The 22,416-nt window shown below is 41.4% G+C and overlaps 1 protein-coding gene across 1 annotated transcript in view; it reads left to right on the top strand.

Moving 5' to 3' along the window:
• Nucleotides 1-22,416, top strand: part of AHCY (adenosylhomocysteinase) — a gene marked incomplete in the record, with an annotated part of 361,029 nt that overhangs the window by 256,284 nt on the left and 82,329 nt on the right. Inside the window, 1 exon segment of the mRNA XM_044090274.1 lies at nucleotides 10,622-10,709. Within this exon segment, the coding sequence (XP_043946209.1) occupies nucleotides 10,622-10,709 (88 nt within the window).

The raw sequence follows: 22,416 nt of genomic DNA, 5'->3' as shown, positions 1-22,416 counted from the left end.
GACAACTATGGGCTGGTTAAAAAGGTGGCAGAGTAAGTCTAGACAGGACTAGATTCAGATCCCAAGGAGGAATGGGGTCTTGCACAGGAGGTCTTAACATCATGAAAGATTTGCACAGTTTGTGAGACATAAGACTGGAATCCTTAATCCCTGCATGAAAATTAGATATTGCTGCTAGCTGAACTCTGAGTGTAGCAACCCCTGAACTCTGGTGAAAGAGTTCTGAAAGAAACCCTAGAACAGTTGTAATGGGAGCTGTAAATGGATCAACTTCTGTTGTGTGCCCATATAGAAAATCTCTTCCATTTACTGTGATAGAATTTTCTAGTCGAAGGCTTGTGAGAAGAGGTAATATGAGTTACAGCTGGAGACAGATCATGAAGCCTGACTAGTGACAGAACTGGAGCAGCCATGCTGTCAGTTTGAGTGTGTGGAGACTGGGGTGAAGAGAACCTGACATGTGTCAGGAGGTCTGGCACTGGCTCCAGAGTCTAACAGGTGAGGCCCGAGGAAAGGGAACCAAATCTGATGAGGCCAGTAAGGAGTGATGAGGATCATCTTGCTTCCCAACAACATTGCTTTCTGTATGACCTTGGGGATGAGTGGAAAAGGAGGAAAAGCATATAGGAGTCCCAGGGGCCAATCGTGGACAAGTGCATCTCTTGGAGACTCTCTCGGAGGGGGGATGAGAGAGAAAAAGGTGCTGCATTTGGTGTTGATGGGGGTGGCATAGAGGTCGCAGCAGGGTTGTCCCCACTTGCGGAAAATCATACTGGCTATTTTCTAGTTCAAGGACCATTCGTGAGGTAACAATATTGCCCTGCTTAGCTTGTCCGCTATCACATTGGAAGTCCCCGGTATGTGCATCCCAATGAGAAAGCATTGGGAAGAAATCGCCCAATGCCAAACTCGCAGGGCCTCTCGACATAAGGGGTATGATCTGGTCCCCCCTTGATTGTTTAGATACCAGACCACCGACATGTTGTCTGTATGGATAGCTATCGTCCCTAGAGGGAGAAAGTCGTGAAGTCCTTGCAATGCTAGAAGCACCGCTCTCATCTCTAGGACATTGATATGCAGATGGGCCTCCTGATCTTGCCATGTGCCTTGGACAGTTCTGCCAAGATAATGCCCCCCCCACCCTATCTGAGAAGCATCCATGGTCACAGTGGCAATGGGGTGGTGCGGTACAAAGGGAGTCCCTGTGGTAAGATGACCTGGTTGAATCCACCAGCGTAGGTCCCTTTTGCAAGAATCTGTAATCAAAATCTGATGATGTAGAGGCAACTGCTGAAAGGACCCCTGGGATGACAGGAGCCATTGGAGTATTCTCATATGTAGTCTTGCTAAAGGTACCAAGGTTATGGTCGATGCCATAGTTCCGAGAAGCTGCAACACCACCTTTGCTTTGACTCTTTGAAGGGGAAGTATCCTGTAAATTTGTTGCACAGGATTCTGTATTCTGTCTGTAGATAGTCTGGCTGTCATAGCGACTGTGTCTGTTTGCTCCTATAAAAGTTATAGACTGAGTGAGCAAAGTAGAGAATTTTTCCCAGTTTATCGAGATTCCCAACTGGGAACAGAGCTTGATTGTGGATTCTCTCGCTTGAACTTGGCGATGCCTGGTGGTGGTGGTCAGGAGCCAATCGTCCAGGTATGGAAAGACTTGGATTCCCTGATGCCTCAAATGAGCTGTGAATACTGCCATGCACTTGGTGAACACCCGGGGGGCTGTGGTGAGACCAAAGGGCAGCGCCCAAAACTTGTAATGATTGGCTCCCAGCCGGAAGCGTAGGTAGCTCCTTGATGCTTTGTCCATCATTATGTGGTAGTAGGCATCCTGGAGATCTATTGAGGACATCCAGCTGTCTCTCCCTAACAGAGGGTGTATGGATTGTAGAGTGACCATTCGGAACTTGGACTTCTTTACAAACTCGTTTAACCTGCTGAGGTCTAGGATGGGTCTCCAGTCTCCTGTTCTTTTTGGAACTAAAAAGAACCCGGAGTATGTTCCGAATCCTGTCTGGTCTGCTGGGACCTTTTGGATGACTCTTTTTAATAGCAGCTTTTTTTTTTTATCTCTATACCCGCTTGATCCCTGTGATTGGGTGGTACATCTGGGATCCTTTTGGGAGGGTGTGGTGGAAGGGAAAAGGGTATAGAGTAACCTCTGGTGATAATGTCTTGTACCCACTTGTCTCGAGTGCGATTTAGCCAGCTTCTGGGTACAAGGACAGGCAACTCCCGACCGGCTCCAGAGACGCACAGTCTGGTTCCACATCAGGAACACTGATAGGGACGGTCAGGAAAGGAATCGCGACCTCCCTGATTTAGTGGGCCTCCCCTGCCTCTAGGGCGACATCTACCATTATTTCCTCCTCCCCTGCCTTTGAAGGAGGAATCACCTTGTGTGTCCTAGAAAGGTCGATGTGATGTCTTCAACCACATTTTACTGCATTTCTGACCTTTAGGGTAAGGTCTAGAATGAACGGTAAAATGGACTCCCATGGCAGAGAGAGTCTTTCCTTCCTGTTCACACCTGGTGAGGGTATCTTTCACCTTGGGTCCGAAAAGAAAGGATCCGTCCATGGAAGCATTGGTGAATGTAGACTTGAAAGGCTCAGCAATGTTGCAGAGACGCATCCAGGAATGTCTCCTTAAGGAGACTCCTGGACCTGCCTCCCTACTTGCACCATCAGCTGCATACGAAATCAGCTGCATGGAGGAGTTAACAATAGATGTGAGAGTAGCCAACTGAGCCGACACTGTAGATGGGACTGCTTCAGTAGAGGTACCCTGAAGAGCATCTCCTAACTCCTTTAGGAGATCTCTCTGAAGTCTCGTAAAATGTGATGGATAGTTCAGCGATCTGAGTGTAAAAGCCGCTGAAGAGAAGATACGCTTCCCATACCTATCCATCATTCGGGATTCCTTATTAAGTGGATGGATAGAAGTTTCTGCTAGCTCCTTCTTAGTGGCCGCCGCCACCACCATGGCATCAACAAGTAAACCCTTGGATAAAAATTCTTTGTTTTTAGGGGAGGAAAGAAATTTATTCGGCCTCCTGGGGACCGGTTCCACAGCATCAGGAGTCTGCCATACTTTGACTCACAAGATCCAGTAATTCATTAAATGGAGGAGACACCCATGAAGCTGAAGGTTGAGACCCGAAAGCCTTCAGGTACACTGACTCCTCATCGGACAGGGTAACAGTGGGCCAGCCGCCTCTCTGCCTGAGGATCTCTAAAATGTCTGCAAAAGAGATATCTTCAGAGGATGACTTATGGGACCCCACCGACTCCTCGAGGTCAGTGTCAGATGTGACAGACTCATCAGGGGAGTCTACATGCTTCGTCTTACATGATCTCTTCCAAGGGGGCTCCTCAGCGGGGTCTTCTGGGGAGGTCTCGGAAGATCGGGGGTCACCCAAATAGGTATCCTGAGGCTGTGGGTCTCTACCATCCCGGGGGGGAGAGGATGCTGAGACCGTAGTTGGCGCTTGAGGGAGTATAGCATCGGTACTCCTACGTGGTATGGATGAACTATCCAACATGCTCCTCATCCTCACGAAGACAGATTCCTCTGGCTCCGAATGACGCCCCGGCTCCGAAGAGAGCGTAGGTGCTGATAGCTCCAAAGGAATCGGCTTCGAGAACTATGTAGGTTCCGAGCTTACTCGGGCCGATGCACCAAGAGGAAGACTTGGCACCGAAGAGGTTCGGTTCCAAGTGTCCCCCTCTGGGCCGACCGAAGAGCTTCGGACCCTAGACACTTCGGATGGCGCCGATAGTGTTGGAGTGGAGCTTGGCTCCGAGACAACCACATGAGGTGCTGGAGCCAAGGACACCACTATAGTCTGTACCGACAACATCGGCTCCAAAGGCCCAATCTGGGTTGGAGGAGGAAAAAGAGCAGGATCGGTAGCAGGAATTGGCTCCGAGACCGAAAGGGTTGGAGCCGATAAAAATTTTGGCAAGGCCGCCGACTTAAGGAATCTGAGCACCACTCTCTTGATGTCTTTTTCAGATAAGCTCCTGGAGGATCTGGAGGACAGTGTGGGAGACTTCACTCTCTGCAATATAGGCGATTTTAGAGTAGAGGAGACCGGTGGAATGTCTGTAGACTGGCTCCAAAGAGGACTGCTAGTGATCAGCACCAAAGCACTTGGTGCCGATACTGCAAGGTCCGTGTCCAGAATCTCATTCGGCTCCGAAAGACAGTGGAGCCGAAGAGACAGAGGCCATCTCTGATTTTGGTAACTTCTGTGGAGGTTCAGAGACAGAAGTTGAGGCTGGAGAGGGCCTTTTAGAGGTCTTGCCCTTATCCTTTCTAGAAGACTGCGACCTAGCAGAGGAGGAAGAACTGGCTAGGGCTTCCTCAAAGGAAGGTTTTAACATGCCTTTTAGGATCAGCTTATTCTTCCGTTCCTGGAGCACTCTAGGGCTAAGGGAATGACAAAAGAGAAGTTTCTTGAAGATGTATGGCCTCTAAACAGTACCCACAGACACTATGTCCATCAGTGATGGACATTTTTTGCGAACATTTAGTGCACTTTTTAAATCCTGACTGTTTATGCTCTTTGTTCTTTGGACATAATGGCAGTCGAGAAAAACCAACACACTCACACAACGAGAGGAGCTAGATCCTCTAACTTAAACAGATCTAGCTTTAACACTCACAACAAAAAATAAAAGTGGTTTTACTAGGTTCTCTAACTTAAACGAACCTAGTGCAAAAAAGGGAACAAACTTGCACCTCTAAGTTAAACGGTCTAGTCTAAAAGCACACACTCATGGGAACCACACACAAAAGGCCAACAGGCCCAAGAATTTTTTTAAACAGTAATAAGTCAAATCTGGTTAAAGACACACATCGGTATCTCAGTAAAACTGTCAGCAATCAGAATAACACTTCACACGAAGTAAAAAACTCCTACTAAGTAGTAATAATAAAGAACTAAATCACTTAGCCACGGCCAACCAAAAGAAGCTTCCGACTGAAGACACGGCAAATGAGATCTGGGGAATGTGCGCATGCACCATGGGATACCTATTAGCCACGAGCCAGTCAGAAATTTTCAGGCTTTCTAAGCGGCCGAGTCGGAGCAGAGGATCGGCTCCGAATCCTCACGTAATAATGGAGCCGAGACAGGACTACATAACATGCTGTATTTTTGTTTATTCATAGCAGGGGCAGTAGGTTGAAAAACGACAGAGAAGTTGAGCATTTAATAATAGAATCCCATTGTTGTTCTTTAAGCACCTCTGAGTAGATTTTTTAAAATTTTTTCCTCTAAATTACTGGATGTCATCTCGTGTAAAAAAAAAAAAAAAAAAAAAAAACTGAAACTTAAAACTGATTTCTGCTGAACAGCTGTAGAATTCTCTCAAGGCAGGATTCTTTTTTTGATTTGATTTCATCTCAGGTTCTCCACATTTGTTCTTTGCTGGCATCCTTGCAGTGTAATAGGCAATAACTAAACTTTACCCAAACATACAGGTTCACTAGCTCTTTTTTTAGCAGTTTTACACTGGTAGAGTTCAAATCAACCTGTTGTTCAGTGTGCAGCTATCTTGGAATCCATTATCTGACCAAAGGAATTTAGAATCTGAGAAGTCTCTAAAGACATTTGGATGGGTTGTTGACCTGCAGTGGGACCCTATGGTGAGTAAAACACTGTAGTGAACTGATTTCGCTATTGGGAGTGTGACCGTGGATGAGTAGTAGACTGGGGTTGTTTGTACCCTCCCCCACTAAAGATAACATAATCTTGTACTTAGTCTGATCAAGGGAATATGCAATGAAAGTGAAGGAGGCATTAGCCATATTTATTTGTGGAAGTGTCAGTGAATGAAAGGGTAAAGAAATGAAGAAAGATGATGTATGGTTAAGGAGGAGTGCCCTGACCTGTTGTATGTCCATTATCAATCATTCCATTTGTTTCCCATCACCCGGGTGAGGGTGGACCATGAGGGACCATCATTCAGCCAGCCATTATTAATGGTCTGATATTTTTTTCTCTCTTGATTACAGGCAACTGTTTGCAGACACTCGGTTGATGGATCAGAGGGGAGGTGTGAAGTAGGCAGACAGTGCTGGTTGCTCCTCATTTCAATAAGGGACATTGCCAGCAGGCAGCCCTGTCCCTTCCCTCAAGTATGGTAAGCAGTTTCCCTGCTCTCCACTGGATAAATTGCACTTCCTCCTTTGCTCCTCAAGCATTTGAAATCCTTCCTTCCCAGTAGAGGTGAACTGTCTACACTCCTTCATTCCACTGTTTCCCTGCCAGCTTCCTCTGTTGCAGGTGCTACTTTTCAAACCCCTGTCACCTGAGCTGTAGTTAGGGCTCTGTTCCTCTGTCGTAGAGCCAGGCTATGTTTTGTGATTTGTGGGCGTCATGGATGTGGTTATGTAGTTGGCTAGGAGGTGGTATGACTCTTGCTGTGACTGATGCCGTCATTCTATATGGGAGAAGGGCTTTTTATTTCATCAGTAGCTGTGACAATCAGTCTGTTGCTGCCTTCTGCTATTAATTCTTAATTTTTAGATTATACTTTACTTTTGTAATTGTGAGAGCCTGGAGCACAGTACTCTCTTCCAATTCCTAAATCAGAATAATTTAAAAAACTGTTCATTCCTTTAGCTTAAGCTTTAACATATTTTTGTTCAAATGGGCAGGTAGCTGTGACAAAATCTGAATAGATCTTCAAATATTTACTTTTAGGTTTTTGGTAAAAAGCTGCTTCAAAAGAAAATGCCACTGAAACTGATAAAAAGTGGTTCTTATCAAGTATTTACAGTTAAGTATCAGTATCATTCTTGTCATTTTGTGGTATACAAATATGTTATAGGGACTGTTGTATTGTTTCCTAGGAGGTTTGGTTCCCTGTGCCACAGTCTGTATGTACAACATAATCACTGCCAGATCTATTCAGCTTTACAAGCCAGTTTTGATACATTGAATTGTTTGGATAGTCAGGTTATGAAAGACTGTAATACAGGAAATCTAACTATTCAAATGCTTTGTTACATTATAGTAGTCACCCTGTACACCAGTAAAATGATCTGAAATGTCAGCGAGTATGTTTGGTGCAAATTGATTTATTTGATACACAGGTAGAGATGCTAGAAAAAATGTTCTTAAATAGGGGTTAACCAAAAAAAATTTTGTAGCCAATATTTATAGAAGTTAATAACAGAAGATGCAATGATGTACATTTTCCCTTGATTCATAATGGATGTTGTTAATGCTAGCCCAGTGATAGATGTCAGAAGGAATATGACTTATCTGCGGCCATTTATTACAAGTTATAACATTGATGCTTATCATATTAAGGATATTCTAAACAAAAATTGGCATATTTTTACATCGGACAATGGAATTTGTAAAATCATGGGAAAATAACCCAAAATAGTTTATAAAAAGAAACAAACTAAAAATTTTCTAGATGCACATTTTAGCAATGTTTTAGGTTCTACCAAATGGGCGGGAAAGTATAAATGCCATAGGTGCAGACAATGTCCCCATATTCAAGAAGGAACTCTAGCAGACATTTCCTCTTTATGGTATTTGTGTTGCACTTTGAAAAACGTGCCCTGCCCTTTATGTTAGGAAAAACTGAACGGCATTTTAAGGACAGAATATAAACATTTATACAACATGAAAAAGGATGTTACAAATTCATTATTTAGGCACATAAAAGACCACCAAGATCATAAAATTCTGTTTTTTTTCCTTGCATAAAAAAGGATGCAAACTGACTTGAGAGGCAGTGCACACAGTAAACTGCTAGAAATGAAAGAACTCTGTTGGCATCTTAAATTCTTAAACTTTGTCTGGATTAAATGAAATGATTTCCTTTGTATCTGTTTTAAGGTTATGATCCTTTTATCTATAATGTCTCCTTAAATGATAGGAACGGAATGAACTAAAGGTTATAAAAGGAAGTGATGTCATTAGGTCTGTGTTCTGAGGAAGTCTTTGGAGAGTGTAAAGACCAAAGTGCTTAACTGTTTTTGGTACATTAAATTTGTTTCTTTGGTTTTGTCAGTCATGTCTTTGTTTTTTTTTTTTTTTTAATTTTTTTTAGTAATATTCTTTGCCATGGTTACAGGCTTTTATGGGCAAACACAGTACTTAATTGGCCAAAACAAAGTATTTACCAGGTTATGTAGTGTTGCAGTACAGTTCATCCATCCTGTCTGCATAAAGATTTTTCCACCAACTAACTTTACTGATGCTAACATTCTTCTGATTTAGTCATGGGTAGTGAGTGACCAACAGTGAATTAATGAAACTGTTGTCAAGCCTATGTCGTGCAGTCTGAAGAAAAACTTTCTGAAACAGTGTGAGATTTGAATAGAAGAAAAATGGTGAGACTTGTATGATCCGTGGCAAGGAAGCAAACAGGGAAATGAAGAAAACAATGGTTTTATTGGGGTTGAGATCGATTTGGATGTCAGTGATCCAACTTTCAGTGGCAGAGAATGATTCTTGGGCCAGTTCTTGTAGGGTGGTAACAGATGGGGCTGCGCAGATAAGTGTTGAATCATCTCCATACTGAATTGGTGTGGCTTGTTTGGAAGAGGTGTGTAGATTGTTTGTAAAGTTAGAGAAAAGTAGTGGCCCCAATATTGTCTTGTGGTATTCCTAGGGAGGTAGAGTTCTAGATATTCTGACACATTCGGAAAATCTCTACAGCACTGATAGCTTTGCTTTTCATTTGCATCAGTTGCGGTGATGGATGTTGTGGAACCTCCTTATCAAACCTCACCCACTATTCGCTACTCAAAAGGAAATTCTAGTCATTTTGCTGTGATGGCTGTTGATACACTTTTACAGTGAGAGTCCTTAAATAGTAGAGTTAATAAAACTCTTCCTTGTGTGTGCACTGTTATCATTCCCACTGTGTATTCCCAGACCATCTTCTCTTCATAATTCAGTAGCTAGCAGAGGAACTGGCTGTGATGTTGAAATCAACATGTTCACAGTATTGTTGAAAATATTTAAGTGCCAATGCACTGCTTACGTTCCACATGAAATTCCTGTTAAATCTTTAAAAACATGGATGGCATCTTCATATTGTTGGAATTTTATTTAGGGGTCATTTGTCTTGTTTAAAGTGGTGTCCCAGTAATATCAACATTCTGAATCAGAGAAACCGTGGGAAGATTTGATGAAATGTAGTTGGGCAGCATTTGGCAAAAAGCTGCCATTTGATTAACAAATGCTTGTTTAGTTTTCTGCGTCACTGGCAGCCAGCATTTTGTAGCGAGTCTGTGTTGTGCAAATGTTTTATCAGGAGTTGGCAGAATTAAATATTTCTTTGATGGGATGTCTTGTTGAGGAAAAACAGAAGGCCAATTCTAGGTCGTTAACATATTTTCACCTTTCTAGTGTAAGTTAGAGCCCAGGAAAGGTCTTGCAGTATCTAGACAGCACAGTGAACATTTGCCACGATCTATACTCCGTACAACGTGATTTTATTGTGCATCTCCCTTGACAGAGTATTGGTAGGGCGAAATAAGTGACTGCCTTGTATGGAGACTGAATAAGTACAGTCCCTTTTGACCACAGACTACAGAGTTCAGATAGTTTCACTTTAAACGTGTAAACATTAGAAGCGTACCAGGATCAAACCAGAGGTTGCGCATGGGCTCTGATGACCTCGTAACTGCTCAGCAGGTCGCTGATGATGCACTACCCAGGCAGCCAGAAATGTAAAATAGACTGAGGGAAAAGGTTATCGGGGGGGGGGGGGGGGCTTGCATAAAGGGAGATTAAGCACATGTTCTGTTTCTCTTGTATTTTCTGTTTTTATTTCATTACTTTGGGTAGTTTAATGGTGGAGCATTCTTTAATGTCCATGGTCAGATCTCTTCACAAAATTAGATGATCTCATTTGCAGTCCTCAGTTACCGAACTGCAGTTACAAATGAAAGGGAGCTACCCAATCCAAGGCTGCAACATCTGAATTATCACCCTTTCAAGTGTACCAGTCTGTGTACAAAGGGGATGCAGGGAAGTGCAAGCCCCTGTATTATGGAGGTAGCAAGAGAGAAATCCCGTAAAAAAAAACTGGAAGGTGTAACAGCGAGATTTGTTTTCTGTTGGAATCAGTTTCTTTGAAACGCCTGGACTCTCATTTGTCAGTCTTGCACCCCTGACAAGGAATCATCTGTTAACATTTACTTCTTTTGCATTGTTTATTGCTTTGTTTCATTAGACTCTACACAGGAATGTATTCTAGTCTAAATCAAAATAAGAAACATACTAATACTTTGAACAGAATTGTAGGGCGCTGATCCTGTTTAGACACACCTAAAGGATGGTATTGCAATGTGGTGTAGAAATATTGATTAGGATTCAAGGTGAATTCTCTGAATCTTATGGTTACATTTGCATTACATCTTCAAGCACTAAACTATTTTTAACTGTTGGGTTCAGCTTTTATATTCATAGTATTTTCCATGGGTGTCCAGTAAGAGTAGATATATAATTTTTGCCTTTGAATCGAACAGAAGTAAAACTATGTAAATGTTGTTTTCCTGAGCAATCCAAGAGGTTATCGGATGGGAAGAAGTGAAAATGTGTTTACTTTTTGTTTCTGCCTTGTTTTAGGATATGAAGTAACAACTATGGATGATGCCTGCAAAGAAGGCAATATATTTGTCACAACCACAGGCTGTAAAGATATTATTGGAGAGAGGTAAGAAGCTTATTGAATATCTGTAGCAGAGCTTGTGTTTCGGCCAACAAATATTTAGTGCTCAGGATCTGTCAGATGGGCTAAATGGCCATAGAAATGCTATTTCTAAAAATGTTTAGTGTTTTTGCAGCAGGTAGACATCTATCCTGTGAGGGAATATTGTAACCGGATACATTTTTATTGAATTTATTTTCCTTGGTGGCATGTTTTCATTATTCTGAATAAACTTTTGAGTTTGATACTGTCTTCTGTTTAAAAGTCAGTTGTTTCATTCTTGTTAGATGTGTAAGGCGTGCTGCTAAAGCAGACAAGTTTGAATTTTGAAAATGAAGTCATGTAAATTTGCCTTGTGCTAAATATTTCCACCAAAACATTAGCAACTTTGAGAGTGCTAGGAAAGAAAGTTTCGTGTCCATGTCAATATTGCATGCAAGTATACTGAAACATTTCTGGATACAGGTACAGTTTAAGACAACGGAAGAAAAGGCAAAGTGTTTAATGGGAAAAATTGGGATGATGCAAAATAGTGTGCAAGGAATTGAAGCAGTTGCATGCTGTTTGTAGGATAGAAGTATAAGAGGAAGAGGCCACATTTAAAGCAAGAACCTAAATTCTGCATTTATTAGACTAAAAGAGAAGTAAAAACAGAACTATGTTTTGGCAGGGGCTGAGCTATTCTGCATTCTTCAGAGGGAATGCTTCTCCCATCTCTCCCAGGACATTATCTCTACTTCTGTTTAGAGGAACACTTGCATTCTGCATAGAAGCAGATGTACTTTTCTTAAATCCTGCCAGAAGCAAATGTTTCCTTATTGCTTTTGCCCCTCCTATTCTTTGACGTTAAATCCCTTTTTTGAACTTTTTTTAAAACCCCTTTACTAAATTGTTACTTAAGATATAGGCAAACGTTTAACAGAAAATAACACAAGCAATATTAACATTTTTTCCATTTACATACATTATACATCACCTCTTTTTATTTCTTTAACTATCATTAATCCAGCATTACATAAATTACTCAATTCCTGCCTTCCCTTAAACCTCACTTCTCCTGAACATTATTCTGCATGTATTGTTCCCCACAATTTATTTATATGTAACTTGCTCCTTCCCTTTCCTAAATATCCCCTTTCCAGTTCTTTTATCTCTTATCTCTTTTATAATCACTAAATAAAATCGGTTTAGACTTTGATTTCCATTTTGTAGAAATTACTGATTTGACAGCCCAATTAATTAAACTTAACAAGACATTACTATGTCTAGGCAATTCAGCTCCTGTGTCCCAGATCAAAAGAATCATTTCTTTACTTAAAGCCATTTGTTCACTCAATAATTTTGACAAAATGTTCTGTAGGGAATTTTTAGTCTGCCAAGTCATTATGGTCCCAAGACATATATTCACAGTTACCTATTTCTTCTCCATCACTCTTCCAACATTTGCTATTTATCTAAGGAGATTTTCTTTGAAGTCTGCTTTGGGTACAAAAATACCTATGCAAGTACTCGCAAGCAAAGATCCTAAACCTTCTGGACATGGGAGCCATGCATATGTCCTCTCAATGTTCTGTTGTAAATTAATTTTCCAGTCTCTTTCCAATTATTTCTAACCTTCTCTGATTCTTAATGTTGTCATGCAATATTTATATGCCCTACGTATCCCAGTTTTAAAAGTAGCTTCTGTTCTAGGTTCAACTAAAAACTCTACCAGAGCAGATCTTTCATTTTAGGATTACCTTATCCCTTTTGCCTGTACCCTGATATCATTCTGTGATATGGATGGCAGTCTCTCTAGACTGCAGGCCAAAAGTTTTCTTGGCCACATCCCACTCTTAACTATACCTTTCTTTTTACTTGTTCCCAATTCCTTTGTTCCTTTTCAATTTTCCCCAGTAAATTTCTACCATACCTTGCCTATTTTCTATACTCCTGCTTGCAGTCAACCCTATTGGCAAAATTTCCTTTCACCATTCTTGTGTTGGCTTAGTTTTTAGAATGCTTTCTGCATTATGAATATACTATTTTGTATGGTGGTGGTTGTTAAATATCTGCATCCAAAATACCACTGTCTCTGTTTCTTCAACTTCCTCCCCTGCTTCATTTTGAATTATGACCTCCTGCTTGTGTTATGACTAAGCCTTAACACTGTAGCTCTAAATTATCCTTTCAAGTCAGGTAGTCCTAAACCACCTCCTTCTATTGGAAGGATCAGCTTCTCCCACTTTTGCCCTCTTCCTCTCTTCTTCTCCCAGATAAATTCCCTCAACTCTTAATTATGGTCTACACCTCCTCCTCTGGTTGATAAATGTACCTGACCCGTATATAAAACGAAAGGGACTAAAAACATTTTCAGTGCTTGTATCATACTATCCATATCTATAAAAAATACCTTCATTTGTCTCATTTTGGGTACTGTCTTTGTTTAGTCTCTTTCCATATGTCCTTAGCTGCCATAATAGAAGCCCTTTTAATCCATACTCCTAAGTATTTCACCTTATTGCGTCCCCATAAATGTGGGTAATGCTGAACCAGTTTGTGTGCGAGTATGTAATTTATAGCTGAAACCTTTATATTATCTTGATTAATGTTGTATCCCAAATTCTTGAAACTATTGCAAAATGTTCCACAACAGTGAAATGTTCTTGTCTGGATTTATCACTTACAAAATATCTGCAAATAAAGCCAGCTTTTCTTGATTATCATACCAATTCTATATTTGCATTTCTACGTCCTTTATTTTATTTGCCAGTGGCTCTAAATAAAAAGCAAACAATGAAGGGGAAAGAGGACACACCTGTCTGGTTTCTCTTCAAACACAACTTATCAGAGGGGATAATTGAATCTTCCATAATAATATCCATTTGTGCTCTTTCATGATTTCCATATTTCTCTGCTTTATACAAATTATCATAAAATTTACAAAACATCTGTAATACCTCTATAGAATCTCTGGTTATTTTTGTTGTTATAGGCTCCCTAAGGTCGGCAACAAACCTTTTTGGTTTCTGTTCCCAAGTCATTGTGCTAAAAGTTTGTGCTCTGGCATTATCAAAAATAGTTGCTTGACAACAGTCTTTCTAAACTCCTGCATATTATCCAGATGCCCTCTTATTTTCTCTCTACCACTGTGCATTTGCATCTGTTCTTGTTCGGAGATATCCCTTTCTGTAGCGCTTTAACCTTTGTCAAGACCTTCCAGTTACTACTTAACCATGAATTTCTGTTTTATTCTACCCTGTTTTTAAACTCCATTTTCATTTTATCTCACTCACTAAGTATAAACTAAGATATTTGTGTCTTCCATAATAGTCTCGAATTTCCACACCCCCTTCCATAATTTCCTCTTTTTAACATTTTTTTTTAGCATTTTTATCATAGTTTTTATTGGTGTATGATCTGAAATAATTGGTGTTGAAGCCTTCAATTAAATGCACATGTTCCAGTAAAATATAATTTCTATTTAGTCTAGCCCAGTTACTGTACCTTGTGGAGTAATATGTAAATTCTGTCAGCTGCTACTGAATTCACATCTTCATACCAAATATTTTCATAAATTTCTTCAGAAATCTGCCCATTTGTAAATACTTTTTCTTCTGGAGCCACTTGATACATCCTCACTATTGCAAATCAAGTTCCCTTCCCCACCTATAAGTAAAAATCCCTGCTAAGAGCTGATTATTTCTCCCAAGATTTTGTTAAGGTCCATAATGGCAGTTTTGGTGCAATATAAATACATTTCTGTGAAATCATCCTCCCTTGCCATTAGTCCCCAAATACCACAAATCTACCACTATGGTTCCTTTTTTCCATCTTCTGTTTTTCTGCTTTGCTGCCTGAGTCATTGTATTAAGCTTTTGTGCTTTAGAGTTATCAAAAAGCAGTTGCTTAACAGCGATCTTTCTAAACCCGTGCATATTATCGATGTAATTCCAGATTTTCTGTTTAGCATTCTGCAGTTGCTACTGTTCCTCTGTAATATTCCCCCTATTTTGCAATATTATAATATTTCAGTCCCTCTTAAGTAATTGTTACTTAACCATATTTCCTTTCTTTTATTTCCACCCTATTTTTAAACTCAAGTGTAATTTTATCCCACCCCCTCGCTATATTTTCAGAAGAAATTTCTATCTTCTCTAATAGTTCCTTTATAATTTCCACTACCCATTCCTTAAATTCCTCTTTTCAACAAATAGGTGGGAAAGAGACACAGTCTCATTTTTATTTCATTAGCCTATGGTTTTATTTTAGTTATTGGCGCACGATCTGAAATAGTCATTGGGTTCATATCAAGACCTTCAGTTAAATGCACATGTTGTAAAATGTAAATTCTGTCTAGCCTAGCACAGTTTTTGTATCTTGGGGAATATGTAATTTCACTCTGAACTCATAGTACAGAATTCACATCTTTCATGCAAAATATTTTCATAAATTTCTTCAAAAATCTGCCCTCCTTTGTTCTAGTTTCCCTTCTGGGCCCCCACAGGCACATCTTCACTGTTGCAAATCAAATTCCAGTCCCCACCTACAAGTAATATATTCCATGCTGAAAGCTGATTATTTCTCCCAGAATTTTGTATGCTCCATTATAGCAGTTTTAGGTGGAATATAAATGCACGCCAGTGTAATCCTTCTCCCTTGACAGTAGCCCTTTAGTACTACAAATCTACCATTATTGTCTTTATCCCCTTCTATCACTATTGTAGCTCCTCTTGCAATTAATATAAGTACTCCTCTATTTTTCCTTTCCCCCAGGTATTCCGCTGAATAACCATCCTGAAAACCTTTCTTTATTAAATTCACAAATTCAGGTCTTTCGAAGTGTGTCTCCGTTAGCATAGCTGTTTGCACAGTACATTTTTAATATAGTTCACTACTCTTAATTTTTTGCATTTATCTGTGTGACCATTGGCATGTAAAGACATTACAGAAAGCATCATTGTTAAAAAGCTGTTCCCACCTTTTATATATAACAGAGTTTTTGTTAAATGTCTAGTTCTAGCGTTTTGTGTTACATGGTTACATGCATACACTGCTTGGCAGGCTGATTTTTTATATACAGTTGTTTCTTGTCTTATCCATTTGAGCCTATGACACACCTTACAAAACTTGTTTTTTTTGTTTTTGTTTGAATGCTTTCAATAAAACACACCCCAATACCCCCCTAAAACCTACTAACTTAACACACAAAACCACATACATCTTCAAATACTGAAGTTTTACTCTCCTACAAGGGAAAAATGTTCCAAAGTGACTCAGACTTGAGTTAACCTAAAAGAAAGGTTAGTCATGCTAAAGCACATGGTGCAGCCTGTGCTTCTAAGCTCTGTCTGATTTTGTCTTATCTTTATTGTGCTCTCAGATGGGAAAAGACTTGAATGCTTTCAAAGAACATCATCTCCTAGCCACTTCCAGTATCTTTATCAGATTGTCTCCTAGAGACATGAGAACAATGACAAAATTGTTAAGGATACACTTTTTTTTTTTAATAGAAAAAAAGTCATATGTTGTTTCTTTTTGGCTTTTCCCGGTTAGAGGTCGCCACAGAGGAACTCCGGTCCACTAATGATTGGCAGTAGATTTTTGGTGCCGAGTAGCCAGCCCAACCTTCAACGAAGGCACGCCCATTCACGCATGACTTTCAAATGTCACTCGACCGCAGGGAGGACATTCAGACTCCACACAGAAGGCACTCCAGCTGAGAATCTAACAGGAGAACCTCTTGCTGTGAGGCAACAACGCTACCGCTGCACCACCGCGACTTCAGTAATATTCAGTATTCTTTTTCATTTACTTGCTTTCTCGTAAAACTTGTTATTAGATCAAGTTAAGGGCCTTAATCCAGTCATTCCCCTATGCAAGAAGGAGAAAAAACACATTTTTTTCTTTTGTCATGCTCTTTTAACCAGATTTTGGTGTTTTTTTTTTTTTTTTTTTAGCAGTGCCTGCATTTCTTAAAACTGAACATGGTGAAAGAGAGACGGGAGAAAGAAAGAAAAAAAAAACAGGATGACTTATGTACATTAGTATCACAATTATACATACTTTTTAGCATGCAGAGAAAATCGTGCACTATTAAAATAGTACCATTAAGAAAAAACATTTGCTTTACTTAACTTTCTCCTGCTTCTTCCTTACACCCAAGTATTTTTCTGAAAATTAATGACATGAAGTTGGGCATATGCTTTGGAGTACCTTACAAGTTTTTAAAAAGTCCAATATTTTCAGAATTGATTGTTCTGTCATGTTTCACAAATACATAAATATTGCTTTGTAATCCCACATTTATCTATTTTCAAGTTAATGGTTTTATTCCTGTCCATCTCCCACCTCCCAAACCCTGATTCTGCTTCACTTCTTCTAGTCGACCCTTGTGTTTTTTTCTTTCTCTCAAGCATTTTCTGTTGAAACATTTGAAAAGGTTTCTCTGGCACAGTCTCTCTCTGTTCTTTATTGCCAGAAGAACATTCACCATTGTTTTGTTGGACAAAGTTTTGTATTTCCTCCTTAGCATGTACTTCATAAAAAAAAAAATGATTTTGTCCCTCAAGGGAAAATATTTTCCAGATAGCTGTGTTCAGCAGTTTGAATCTCACATCTGCTTCTCAACATTCTCTGAGAAATGGAATAAATTTACTCCTCTACTGCCTGGTGTACAATGAATAGTCATTCTCCACAAACACTCTGCTGTCTCCCACTTTTAGTACTTTGTCCTTCTGCTGGTAATATTGCATCTTTAGTTTTAAAGGTCTAGGTTGCTTTCTCATAGCCGGGTTTGGAGCGTACACACAATGTACCCTTTCAATTAATCCCTGTTGTGGAATACCAGTCCAGTTGCTTATTTGTGCTTTCATAAAATTAGTACAGTCTCTTCCTTCCAGCTTCTCTGGTACTGCAGAAAATCTCTGGTTTCCCCTATGTACTGTGCCCTTTAATTCTATTTTTTTAAATATATATAAATACATGTACAGTCAGCCATCTTTTCTTCATTTCGACTTCTGAGTCTTGCAGTTTCATCACCACATCTGAATATTTGTTTAAAGCTTCTTCCATTTTTTCCAGCCTTTTATTTCAATTGATACACTGCATCAGTGTTTTGTTTATTTTAACCAGGTCTGTGTGCAGTTGTCTTACACTTCCCTCTAGGTTACTGGAAGTCGTGTCTGAAGCGTGCACTTCTTCTTGCTGAACAGCTGCAGTAGTTTTTCCAGTCAGTTTTTTCTTCACCTTTTTCATCTGATTTTCCTTCAGGTCCTTTGTGTTTCTTTTTTTTCTGGTATCCGGGCAATGCACTTACTAGCTATTTACTGAAATTTACCCAGAAATGTAGGTCCACCAGCTTTCGCTGTTGGTTTGTTTTCACACTAGGAGAACTAGAATTAAGCTGTTGTTCAGTGTGCAGCCAACTTGGAAGTACTCTGATTTAGTTGTTTATTGACCAGCCATAGATTTTGACTGCTTACAGTCCTATCTTGATACTTTTTTCTTTTTATAAGAAGTTGTGGTGCTCCTCCCCTTTTGACCAATCCCTTCCATCCAGCCATTTTTTTTTCGGTAGTTACACTCCCAAATACTAGTCTTCATAGTATTGTTTTGTTTTTCATTTTATTTATGTGATGTGGTGGTTCTCTGCAATATTTCTCTTTGTTTTGTACTTGACTACTCCAGGTCTTGTACCTCAGGTCTGAGTCCTTAAAGAAGTGCAATATGTGTATTGCCTTTGGTAAATCTATATTTAAAGATAGAAAATTTGATTTTTGAAATGACTGTTGCTTAGAGAAACCTGACTCCTGAGGAGACATCACTTCTGAGGCATCAAGCTTGTCATTATTCAGGGACTGTGTGCGATGAGCTCAGCCAGGACACTGTAGCACACCTACTTTGGACTTAACATCTTTATTGTTGTGAATGTTGTACATATTGCCTCAAGCAAACTACATATATTAAGTTACTATATTTTGCTTTTAAAAAGCTTGCCTTATTTTCTCTTGTCGTGTGTGTGTGTTGTCACTTTGATGTACTCCCAGTATTTATCTGAAAATAATCCGTTTTCATCAGTCCACTACCCCAGTAAACAAACACTATTGAAGGGGTAAGGACAGGGATAAGAGGGATCCCTCACAAGAGCAGGGAAGACTAGAAATAACTGCTTTTTTTTGGTGATGTCTACTGTTGAAGCAGAGGTCAGAGGAAGACTGTGTCTGTATGTTTGCAAACTGGTACTTGGTGTTGGAGGACAGACCAACAAGGTTATCTCATCAGGTTAGTATTTTTTTATCTGACGTCCAGCTCAGTACGTTAATGTTGTAGCGAACTTTGTCCATCAGCTTTATTAGAGCCATTAGTACCTTTTTATAGTCTTTGTTGCAGTTAAATTGGACTATGGGAAGATGAGAACCTTATTACACAGAAATATCGAAATGGGTCTTGTACTTTAGTTCTAGGGTGGGTACGGATATTCTTTTGCTTTCTTTTGCTATGGTCTCCCTGTTCATTTTCTGTAGGTATGGGATCACAGCATTTTTTGATGGTGTCTTCATCAAAAGTGCATTCAGTGGTCTTGATGCCAAGAGAGACCAGGTGTTTCTTGGGCCTCTTTATTTTGGGACTGTGCCATCAAGGCTAATTTAAGTGTTGATTTTGCTAGCTGCGATTTCTATCTCAAACAGCTCCACTTTTAAGAGTTTGGCCTTGAGGTTCCCCAGCCTCCTGCATTATGGGTCCATCAGCAACCAGGGATCTGCTTGTTGATGTTGGCTGCATCCTATATTGATTGCTTGTTGGTGCCAGCTGCAGGGGCTGTGCACCACTGCTGTTGGACTTTAGCATGGGATCTAGGAACAGAGTCGGCCTTATACCAAGCTTGCGTGCACCAAAAACTGTCGAGCTAAGCTGCTACCCAGAATGCCCTTCACTCGGTTACCTCCGATCTTGTTTGCCACACAGTCATATATCAGTATTTTCATCAAGCTCTCCAACTAAGTGTATATTTTTCAAAATTTGTAAGTATTTGTGAGTTTTTTTCTTGTCAGTTATTATTTTTCTCTAATTTCTCACTCAGCTCTACCCATAGGTATCTCTTTTCTAGTACCATTATTGGTATTTGCCCTCTTTACCCTTGTGGTATTCCCAATACCGTTGTTGGTATTTCCCTCTCTCTCTCTAACTTTCCTTCTGAGTTTAGCATTGTGTGCTTCTCTTCTTTTGTCATGTCTGAAAAGAAAGGGACTACAGGTTTTAAACACTGCTCTTCTTGCCGTGGTGAATTACCTAATAGCGATCTGATTGGGGAATGTGTGTATTGTTTGGGGGTCCGCACTTATCGGCAAAACCTCCCTGTGATATTTCTGCTAGTTTCATTCAGCGGACACTGAATGAAAGACATAATAGGTTAATACTTAAGGGCCTGCTTCCTTCTCCCTTTTTGGAGTCTATTTCTGCTTCAACCCCTCCTTCTGTGGACAAAAAAATCCTCGTTCTGACCACTCTTCACCAGCCAGTGATAGGGGCAAGCCTCATAAGCACAAGACCCATAAGACTATTTCTGCACATCAAATCGCCTCCTCGGTTTCGACCACCTCGACTCCGAATTTGGCTCCAGTGGTACATAACAGAAGTTGCTGTAATCGCCTCGTCGGCACCAGTCCCGGCACCGACTACGGCTCCCGCTGCAACTTCGGTTCCGTCCAGTTCGCCTGTCTCTACCTCGGCACCGATGTCCTCCATCTCCGCTCTGACGTCTGTTCTGACAACATCTTCAGCCCAGCTGTGACTTCGGCTCCGAGCCCGCTCTCAGCCCCGATTTATTCCACTGCTGCTTGTTTCTAAACTGGAATCTTCAGTGCCGTTTTTCAGTACATCATGTACCCAGTGCTCCCAGTCTGTGGATCCATTTGCCGGACAAGCTTTCAGCCCGTTTTAGGACTGGCCTGATTCCACCTCAAGGGCATCAGTAAAGTCCATCAGGAGCCGAGCTGAAGTGGATTTGGTGTGCCTCTTTGATCAGCTGCTGACCGCCAGAGGACTTAAAAGTTTTCCTAGAGCCCATCCCACTCGGGGTTTTGGGTCCATTCCCCCGGCAACCCCCACGTACTCTCCTCTGAGGCTCATACTTCCGACATTTACGAGAGGACCCCTTGCCTCGGTGCTGACAACAGTGTCTGAGGCTCCGAGGCCCCTTTGGGTGTCTGTTCCATCAGAACCCACCCTTCCTCAATCTCATGCTTGGGGGTGGGGGGTGGAACCCATGGTTCCAGCCATGGTTCCGGTTGTGTCACCGGTTCCGTCTTCGGGTCCGAGGGTGACTCCTGTCCCGGTTTTGCTTGAGGCTTCATCCCCGGGAGCAGACAGCGTGGAGCGGGGTGTGACCCCGGTTCCGGGCTCCCATTCCTCTTCAGACAAGCCTGCTTTCTGGGTGATGGAGAGGGTGCTTGCTTCGAGCAATCCTCTTGTGTCAGACCTGCCACCTGTTCTCTTTGAGCTGCAGCTATCAAAGGCCACCCCCCCCCCCCCAGGACTTTGAGAGCGCAAGACCCAGGAGAGCCCTGCACAAGGATATTTCATTTTCTGAATCTTCTTCGGATGCTCCCACCAAAGAACCTCCTCAGAAACACACGTGTAAGAGGAAACACATGGACTCCCCAGAGGAGTCCCTCACGGAAGGTACGGGCTACGATGATTGGGAAGGGTCCACACGGTCACTCCCTGACTGTTTCATTTGGAGACCTCCTGGAAATTTTGAAGCAGAGGGGTGACCGCCAACCCTTCCTCTGAAGAATCCATATTCCTGCAGGCCTTCCGCTCTTGGCCTTCTACTTCATGGGTGACCCCCCCCGCCGATAAGTTAGTCAGGCTCGTTGTGCAGCGGGCATGGAAGAATCCTGACACCGATGAGGCCGTTCCCAGGAGATCGGATAAGATACTCTCCTTTCTAGAGGATCAACCCCATTGGTTGAGAGGCTTACCAGTAGACGCTATGGTGGTAGAGGCGGCCACGAAAAAGGATATTGCGGAGGAAAGTCCTGCTGTCCACCTGCCCAACAGAGTGTCCCAGGCGGTGGACAGGTTAGGGAACAGAGTGTTTGCTTCAGTGACTTTTGCTGTCAGGTCTCTGAACTTTTTGGCACATTTTACAATGCTCCAGAGAGATCTTCTCACCGAGATCTCTGGAACCCTCGCGGGTCAAGTTTCGGATGGAGCATGTGATAAAGTTGATTCCCAACTTGCCACCCTAGTGTCAATTTCCAACTCTTCCATGAGGTTGCGGTTCCACGCAGCTGAAGGGGTGGCTAGAGCTGCGGGTGCAGGCACAGTTATGAGATGCCATGCCTGGATGCGCATTTGTAACCTCGCGGACTCCTTCAAGTCTTCCTTTTTAAATGCCCCTATCGAACCATCTGCTCTGTTCGGTTCTAAGGTCAAGGACACTTTAGCCAGGTGTGAGCAGAACGGAAAGACCTTGTCTGCCGTGGGTCTACATTTTTCCAAATCTCAGCGGTCCTACAGGAATCGGAGGAGTGGAAAGATGTGGCACAAAGTCTCAAAGTCCTTTCCGTGACACACGTAGTGAGGGCTTCCCCAGAGGCAAAGGGGGTTCCAATAATGGAAGACGCCCCTTTCGGGGCAGAGGAGGTCCCCGAAATCAAGTCTCCAGAGATTCATTCTTGGGAAGACAGTATCAGTGTTCCTGAAGCACTACCCGATTGCTTTCCTC

This window comes from Protopterus annectens, chromosome 12.part0 (assembly GCF_019279795.1).
Source record: "Protopterus annectens isolate FY-2018-M chromosome 12.part0, PAN1.0, whole genome shotgun sequence".
In the NCBI taxonomy this organism is placed as follows: Eukaryota; Metazoa; Chordata; order Ceratodontiformes; family Protopteridae; genus Protopterus; species Protopterus annectens.
Note: the sequence above shows the minus strand (reverse complement) of the source record. Positions and strands in the feature narration are given on the sequence as shown.